Source organism: Euprymna scolopes, chromosome 6 (assembly GCF_053919585.1).
Source record: "Euprymna scolopes isolate OS-2025 chromosome 6, ASM5391958v1, whole genome shotgun sequence".
In the NCBI taxonomy this organism is placed as follows: domain Eukaryota; kingdom Metazoa; phylum Mollusca; class Cephalopoda; order Sepiida; family Sepiolidae; genus Euprymna; species Euprymna scolopes.
This window is the reverse complement of record NC_136487.1, coordinates 135602683-135612447: the sequence shown is the minus strand read 5'-3', so window position 1 is coordinate 135612447 and position 9765 is coordinate 135602683. Positions and strand designations below refer to the sequence as shown.

The window sequence follows — 9765 nt, the reverse complement described above, 5'->3', positions numbered from 1 at the left end:
TGTCAAGTGAATATGTGTGACATTGATTCTTATGATTATTCGTGACGTTGCTTCTTATGGTTATGTGTGACGGACCCATTATCTTTGTGAAAAGATTAGTTTATAACTCGTTAAGATGCCATATACAAAAAAAGACTAAAATCGACACTTACTTTTTTTCCTTCGGTAATCAATACTCCAGCATCTAGAGATTTGTTTTCCCCCCAAAATGTTAAAACACAATGAAGACTCGAAACACAAAAAAAGATTTATGTTGTTTAATTTTTATTTCATACGCTCACATTCATTCTTCTATGTCCTCGCCTTTCGAAACCAAATAAGCTTCTCACCTATTTTCTGATCGGATTTATCAAAATCTGTTTTAATTTTTACACATTTTTTAAAGTGATAAAACACAAATGTTTATTTTAATAATTTACCAACTGAATTTCTCAAACCATAACGTATTAAAACAACACAGCCTTGAATTAAAAATGTGATTATATTTCATCTCATAAATCTTCATTGTCTAAATGTTTTTGGTATAACCTACTTATCACGTAATATATGGCTACGAGGTGCCTTCAATAAGTTTCCAGCATTTAAAATCGTCGTAGACTCTTGAAAATTCAGTATGTTATTGCTATACATCTTATAAGATGACTGACCAATTTTTATGATTTCAGGTTCTAATGAACAGCTACAACAGGAATTGGAATACGCCCTACTAAAGCTTGCTTATCAACGCTGGTAAATTTCAAAAATACAATCTGGACGTGAGGACACTTTAGAAGAACGATATGCAATAAAATTCTGTTTTAAACTTAGAAGAATGCCACAGAAACGTATGGAATGATTCAGACTGCTTTTGGACCATCTTGCATGAATCGAGCATCAGTTTTTAAGTGGCATTAGAGATGCAAGAAAGACAGGGAATCTGCAAGGGATGATGAGAGGTGTGGGATGAGTAAGGAAGTCAAAACACCAAAGTTGATTGGCCAAATAAAGAATTTCATGGATAAGAACCGTCGTGTGTCTATCGAGACAATAAGTGCACAGTTTGATGCCAGTGTGGGAACTGTACACACAGTTATTCACGAGGAACTGAGAAGATCATCCTTGTCACTGTCTATTTGACCAAGATGGCAATCAAGACAGTTCCTCATCCTCCCTAAAGAGCAGATCTTGCTCCGTGTTACTTTTGGCTATTCCCTAAGCTACAAAGAAAACCTTAGAGGTAATCATTATGAGACAATCGATGAGATGAAAGATGCTGTGACGAAGGTCGTTGACATACTCACACCAGAGGACTTCCATGCAGAAGTTGTTGAAACGGGACAAGAAGTGCATTGCAGTCGGAGGAGATTACTTTGAAAGGGACCAGAGTTCCATGTGTGTACTATCAATAAAAGTGCCCATACGAAAAAAGTCTGGAAACTTATTGAAGGCACTTCGTACATTCATACTTTCATTTTCCCGCTTTCCTCCTTTTTTTCTTATGAAGTTATAGACATAAACGTATTGGCAATTGATTCTAGTATTTTCTCTTTCGTCCTTTTACCTTTTTCTATTGCCGCATCACCAATCTATATAAAAAAAAAATGTCCGCCGTTCTTTATCTGTTTGTTAACCTATTTTTCTTAACCGCCGTAAACAATTTTTTTCAAAGAAATTTGAAGTCCCCATCTTTTCTCCTTTGCTATTCAATTCAATCCCACACTTTTCCTTATTATTTACCATGTCTATGTTTTCAATTGTAAATCTTTAAATAAGTAAAATTTTTCCTTCATTTCTGAGGACGTTGTTTGAATAATAAAGACGAAATATTAAAATGCAGCGTTGATTTAAACTTCTTTTTAGTACATCCGATTGTCTGACTTATCTATGTATACATATATATCTCCTAAACGCACACACACATACATACATACATACATACATACTTACATACATACATACATACATACATACATGCATGCATACATACATACATACATACATACATATATGTACATGTAAATAAATATATATATATAAATATATGTATATATTACATGTAATATATTATATATATATATAATACATATTTATTATATATTACATATATATAATATATATTTATATATTTATTCCAGATTAATATTTTTCAGAGGTGAAACAACCAATGAATTTAAGAAGGTTCATACAAAAGTGCTCAATACTGAAGTAGAGCAATATATAGTTTATATTTATTTTCCATAATCGTTTATATGTCGATACACATTCATGAGCATGTTTCGGCCAGCCAGTTAGAAGCAGCTGGATACCTCATAAGGCGATGCTGCTTGTACAAAAGTAGAGTGAGTAACCTTTACGGACTCTACTTTTGTACAAAGGGATAAACAAGTGAGAAGAAAATAGAAGAGATGTACAAGACAGATGAAAGATGAAAAGAGGAATTTCATGTTATTTTTAAATTTACAATCTGACATGGAAGAAGAAAACAAGAAGAATAAGGCAAAGCGAGAGTAAAGCGTGTTTGTGTGCGTGAAAGAAAGAGGGAGAGAAAGAGAGAGAGCAAGCAAATGCCTGCAATATATATATATTTTCTCTCTCTCTCTCTCTCTCTCTCTCTCTCTCTCTCTCTCTCTCTATATATATATATATATATATATATATATATATATATATATATATTGCAGGTATTTTTCTATTGCAGGAATTTGAGAGAGAGAGAGAGAGAGAGAGAGAGAGAGAGAGAGAGAGAGAGAGAGAGAGAGAGAGAGAGAGAGGCTCCTTCAGTCTTTGACAGACTATGAATACCCACCATAGGAGTGCTTGCGCGTGAAATCTTTGTGGCAGGAGGTGCGCAATCTCCAACCACACGTCTCCTGAGTCGACCTTGTTAAATACCAGTGGCAAGTGAAGTGTATGTTCAGGACGACTGGAAACAAATGCCGAGATAAGCAGAGAGCACATACAGTGCCTAGAATTCCCAAATGGTTACTCATCTGGTGCTAACCAGGCTCAACACTGCTTAACTTCTATGATCTGACGAGAACCGGTGTGTCAACGCGAGTATGCTATATATATATATATATATATATATATATATATATATATATATATATATATATATATATATCTTTCTCTCTCTCTCTCTCTCTCTCTCTCTCTCTCTCTCTCTATATATATATATATATATATATATATAGATATGTTAATAAGAGCAAACTTCGCAAGTAAAGAAAAGATTACTTAAAAACTTTTCAAATTCGAAATACAACTATAGAAAAATACATTTATTTACTTTTCAAATTAGAAATATAACTATAGAAATATATATTTATAGAACAACAACCTAACCCAGATTTAAAAGGCTCAATATCAGTGATAGAGCATAATATATGTAGAAAAAGTCATAAAATTTTTATGATTCGAACTGGCCATGGAAGATTTGTTTGCAATGTTTTTCCAATTTCGTATAAAGTTATCTACTTTTTAACTCTTCTCCATTCAAACTCTCTATATTTTTTGAAAATAGCACCTCACATGCATCTCGACGTAATATTTTTTAATTCCATGAATTGGATTTTACCCCCTCTCTCCAATACAAGATTCGTCTACACGAATGCTTCATCACTTCTTCATACTGGATATTTTTTAAAGACATTCCAAAGGATATCTTACTGAACTCTTCTTGGATTTACTAATCGCCGCACTTTTTAAACTCGTTGAGTATTTGCCACCAAAATTATTGGATATTTTTTAGTATTCTTTTTCATTTTCTTTTATTTTCTTTCAAAAACCTTTTTCTCGACTATGTTTAAAAATGAGCTAACCAGCAAAAATAGATATTTATCCATACGAACCTTTTTCTAAGGTTCTTTCCTATGAGGAGAAGAGCCTATCTTTGAAACTCCATGGAATAAGGAACCTTTTACCTTGATTTCGTATTCCTTATTTTGAATAAAATATTGTAAATTTAATTCTACAATATCTCGACTTTATATATATATATATATATATATATATATATATATATATATATATATATATATATGATTTTTTGAGGGGTACAAAATCTATATACTGCAATCATGAAGGGAAGACGAAAATTCATGATTAAAGTGTTAAAATAAAATCCACGTTTAAAATAAAATTAACGGGGTGAAGAGAATAAAAAGGAGAAAAAGAAAATAGGGGAGTCAGCTGACCGGTTTCGCCCTCGCTTTATCAAAGCTGTATCGAGGGATTTGAGTGAAAAAAAAAGGAGGAAAGACACGAATGGGAATCAAGATTATGTATAGATAACGTTGCGTTATGTATGACCCCCCCAAAAAAAACGCAATGATGTTATATTACTCGAAGATCCTAGAGACTAATCACGATCAAACCTAAGAGACATTCCTTCTGCTTGCAGAGGGAACGCCTTCTCAACCGAACGTGAACAGTCTCCAAGATCTTTAAATGAAATAATGAGTGAGAACGAATCAAGATTGTAAAAGAATTCGTGCTAAAGTTCGCTGCACAAGACGGGGTTTTTATAAGGTGGTCAGTAATTGAAGACCCGTATGTATTGGCAATTACGTCTGTTCTTTGGTTTGTCCCATTTCTGATTTTGGTAGGTACGTGTTGTTAGACCCTTCCATCCAATCTTAATGTTGGCACTGAAACTACATTCAAAATTGTAAATTACATTATTATTATGATGGGGGGGGGTGTAGAACATCTTTTCGAGAGGATGGCTTTAACGTTCTCGTAGAAAACACAACACGTACATTTGAAGCAAAATAACAATTTTGCACTGTTGAACTAATTTGCTTTGCGAATTTCTCCCTTACTGTCCCAAGCCAAAGTAAACACAAATATACTGGGCATTTATTGACCGTTTGAATTTTAGTTACAGAGGATTCTGCTATTTTCTTCTGTATAACTGACCTAATCACATCAAACGGGTACCCATTTTTGGAGAGGGTGTCAGTAATTATTTTTAATTCCTCATCCAATTTTGATTTAGAGCAGATCATAAAGGCACGATGTGTTAGGGTCCAAATTAAATTTATCTTACGTTTCGGGGGCAAAATGAATCCCAACATGTATACAGTCCCGTGAACGTGGGTTTACAGTATATTGATGTAAGGTCACTTGATGATGTTTTCGTTACCAATACATCAAGGAAAGCTAGGGATGAATTAGACTCTCCTTCATAAGTGTACTGTAACGCGGGGTGCATCTTATTAAGTAAGGAGAAAAAATTATTTGCCTCTATTTGGTTATCGGAGACACAAAATGTGTCGTCTACATAGCGAAAATAAATCAATGGTTTGATGAATCCAGAAAGCAATTGTTCTTCATGGAAACTCATGAAAATATTCGCCATTATCGGGCCCAAAACTGAGCTCATCGACACACCTTATACAAAGGAAAATAGTCCTCTGTAACTAAAATTCAAACGGTCAATAAATGCTCAGGACATCTGCGTTTACCTTGGCTGGGGACAGTAAGTGAGAAATTGGCAAAGCAAATTAATTCAACAGTGCAAAATTGTTATTTTGCTTCAAATGTACGTGTTGTGTTCTCTACGAGAACGGCAATGACATCCTCTCGAAAAGATGTTCTACCCTCGCCATCATAATAATAATGTAATTTACAATTTTGAATATAGTTGCAGTGCCAACTATGGGGGTCGAACAACATTAAGATTGGATGGAAGAGTCCAACAACACGTACCTACCAAAATCAAAAATGGGATATACCAAACAACAGACGTAATTGCCAATACATACGGGTCTTCAATTACTGACCACCTTATAAAAACCCCGTCTTGTGCAGCGAACTTTAGCACGAATTCTTTTACAATCTTGATTCGTTCTCACTCATTATTTCATTTAAAGATCTTGGAGACTGTTCACGTTCGGTTGAGAAGGCGTTCCCTCTGGAAGCAGAAGGAATGCCTCTTAGGTTTGAGCGTGATTAGTCTCTAGGATCTTCGAGTAATATAACGTTATTGCGATTTTTTTCCCATACATAACACAACGTTATCTATACACAATCTCGATTCCCATTCGTGTCTTCCCTCCTTTTTTTTCTCACTCAAATCCCTCGATGCAGCTTTGATAAAGCGAGGGCGAAACCGGTCAGCTGAATCCCCCATTTTCTTTTTCTCCTTTTTATTCTCTTCACTCCGTTAATTTTATTTTAAACGTGGATTTTATTTTAACACTTTAATCATGAATTTTCGTCTTCCCTTCATGATTGCAATATATATATATATATATATATATATATATATATATATATATATATATATATATATATATATATATATATATATATATATATATATATATATAGCAGCAGCCGTATTGTTAGAAGCTCCGACTGTCGTTTGGGCGATCGGGTTTCGATCTTGGCTTAAGGTAGTTGCTTGTCTGGCTGTACTGATGAGCTGTGAAACAGCGAAACAGTACTGGATGACTATAATCCTCCCTGTCTTAGGTTGAGCATTTGGGAAGTGATATGCAAATTACCATTAGTGTATGAAGCGATGCTCTTTGTGTAAACATATTGATCTTAGATACTTTGGACAATGTTAAAACATTGCCAATTCACTGCCCACATAGCAGTAGCCGTATAGCGCAACGGTTAGAAGCTCCGACTGTCGTTTGGGCGATCGGGTTTTGATCCTGGCTTGAGGTAGTTGCTTGTCTAGCTGCACTGATAAGCTGTGAAACAGCGAAACAGTACTGCATGTGGATGAATATATATATATATATATATATATATTTATAAGAGGGGAATAAGAGGGAAAATGCCTGCAATGAGGGGAAGGGTCATAACAGATGTGCCATTTTTATACTAAATATCATTCTAAAGTTCCTTAATTTGAGTCTTTATTAATTCCTCATTCTCAAATGTTTCAGACTGTGCCCTTTTTTTACCCCCCCCAACATAATCATAATTCTATAAGTGCCTCGAAGCTATCATTTTAATATTTTCAACATCATTATGAAATTCCTTTGGATAGTGCCTTTATTTTACTTTCTTTAACATGATTCTAAAATAATGTTAGATTGTGCCTAATTAACCTTTTTACAGCGCCATCCACAAATTTATTTAAGTTGTGCCATTATTTTACTTTTTAAACATAACTCTAAAATATTTTACTTCAACATCAGTGTAAAATATTTGGCTGTCCCTTTTTAACTTTTTCAACATCATTCTAAAAAAACCCTAGACTGTGCCATTTTTAAAACTTCGTCAGCATCATTCTTAATATTATCTATAAACGGCTTCATTTTAACCATATTAAACATCATTATAAAATACCTTTTGCATTGTATCTTTATTTGAGATTTTACCCTTTTTACTTACTTCAAAGGCTATTTGTGAGTTGTACATTTTGACTTTTTGCAATAGATAATATCAGACATTTTTTATAAACTGTGCCATTTTCCTTATTCAATATCATGTTAAAATGTATTTAAACTGTGTCATTTTATCTTCTTTAGACATTCGGAAAAAGTTTGGATTGGGTTTATATTTTACATTTTAAAAATGATTTGAGATTGTACGATTTTTAGTTTCTTCAACATTATTCTAAACAAACCAATGTTTTTTGGCCGTGTAATTTACCTTCGTCAACATAATTCTAAAATGCTTATAAACTGTGCCATTTTTACGTTTTTCAACATCGTTCTGAAACCTCTCCAGACCGTTCGTCTTTAGTTTCGTTAATACCATTTTATAATGCTTTCATGTGCATTTATAGAATGGTGTTAAAGAATGTAAATTCTTTGACATCATTCAGTAAAAGCATGTAAATTGTGCCATTTTTGAAATCCCATTTATCATTATTCAAAAAAATCCCTTTATACTGTACTATTTGACCTTCTTTAACGTCGTGCTTTTTTTACTTTGCCAACACTATTCTAAAATGCTTTTAGACTATTATCCGTTTTACCATCTTTAGCATCATTGTAAAAAAAAAAAAAAAAAATGGATACTGTGTCTTTGTATACCTTCTACAACATAAGTATATTAAAATAATCGTTTATTATCCAATTCAGAGTTTCATTTTAGGTGAAGTTTTAGAGCGGTGATTAATACAGTGTTTCACGATGAGTTCATTGTTATTTTCAAGACTCTGCGTCTGAATATGAAAAAGTGTCTGATTCCGTGTCTTGTTTCATGTAGAAATAGCAAAGGATTAAAGAGCAAACGGCCGCCATGCCGTACGCGACGGTGCACATCGAGAAGAGAGCGAAGTAAGATTCGGTGAAGTCAAACAGCAGACCTGCAAGCGTAAATAAAAACATGTGAGAAAGATTGGCAAAGTAAATAATTTAACTTATACATAACAACAAATAATAATTAATGTAATTCGTTTTCAAAACCAATATGAAAGTATCAGGGAGTTTCATCAAATATAATGCTAGCTTGGCAGGCTGAGAGCAGGCTCAAGGCATTTCAACAAATAGTGGCAATAGGGAGGTGTTCTTAAAGCGAAGTCAATTCACGATCGTCCAAGTTTAGCATATCAGAAATAGACAAAGGTTGTGGTGTGTTCTCGTCTCCACAGCGACCAGTTGGAACACAAACCTGACGAGAAGACCACTTGCTATCTTGCCGTGCTCTGCTAATGCTTGTACATGTTCAGAGGTTGTTGCTGATTCTGTTGCCATTAAGGGCGCAATAGTGTCGACATAGGTCGAATCGTGTATAAGTCATCTCCCGTTTGCAAAAAAAAAAAAAAAAAAAAAAGAAAGGGTTAGGCCCGCGAGAATATATCGCTAAGAACGCTGTGCCTATGGAATCTGTTGGCACACCTTCCATATAAAAGAAATATGCACAAATAAGAACACTTATAAAATGGAATCTTTCCCTAACCGAATATTTTTATACATTAAAAGGAAATAATCATATAATGAGTTATTCCCCTTGATTTCTGGAAATAATAAATAATAATAAAAAAATACTCTCCATTTCTTCGTAAATCTTCTTCTCTAGCAGAGTTACTCCCATTTGGAATGGGCTAAGTTTCCGCACCGTTAATGCTTCTTTAAGTCTTGTCACACAACAGAACGGAAGAATCACCAAGACCTATACTAGGTAGTCAGAAACTGCGTGAGAAATATTGATTAATTCGACCCCTTGTTTTCCAAGCTTATAACTACTCGAAAAAAGTAATTGAAACCCTAATTTTTTTTCCAATTAAAGGAGCAAGGTTTCATTAAAAAACAAAAACAAAAAACAAAACAAAACAAAAAAACAACAACAACAACAACAACGTGATTAAAAAAAGGGTTTTAAATTTTGGACTTTACAGGTAAATTTCTAAAAAACACTTCTTTTTTTTGTTTTAAATTTGAATACATTATTTATTGATCTTTTATCTTCAATTTGTGATATATAAAATTTTTGTGAGTAAATTAATTATTTACTTTTTAATAGACATTTCAAAATGGGGGGGCATGAATAAAAAAAACGTGTGTCTAAAATATTATATTCACTTTATTGGAAAGAGCATACAATTTCACATTGACCCTAAAAATATCGTAAAAATAAAATCAATAGAAAAATTTTGATAGATTTTTAAAGTTTAAAAATTGAAAAATACTGAACTCGTAAAATTCAATTAATTTCATTACTGTTTAAAAAAAATATTTCTATTACTTTTTATACAACTTTAATAGTTTATTTTGGAAGTATAATCCATAAAGAAAATAAACAAACCACTTTTAAAAGAGAAATTAAGAGTTTTTTTTATATTTCATTCGCAGTTTCGTGTTAGGGGTGTCAAAA

The 9765-nt window shown here is 33.1% G+C and overlaps 1 protein-coding gene across 1 annotated transcript in view; it reads right to left on the bottom strand.

Annotated features, from left to right (window-relative positions):
• Positions 1–7971: 7971 nt before the first annotated feature.
• LOC145277964 (monocarboxylate transporter 9-like) overlaps positions 7972–9765 on the bottom strand; it is a 98505-nt gene continuing 96711 nt past the window's right edge. The window contains exon 8 of the mRNA XM_080130092.1: positions 7972–8257. Coding sequence (XP_079986218.1) covers positions 8100–8257 — 158 coding nt within the window. The 3' untranslated portion in view covers positions 7972–8099. The remainder of the gene's footprint in view (positions 8258–9765) is intronic.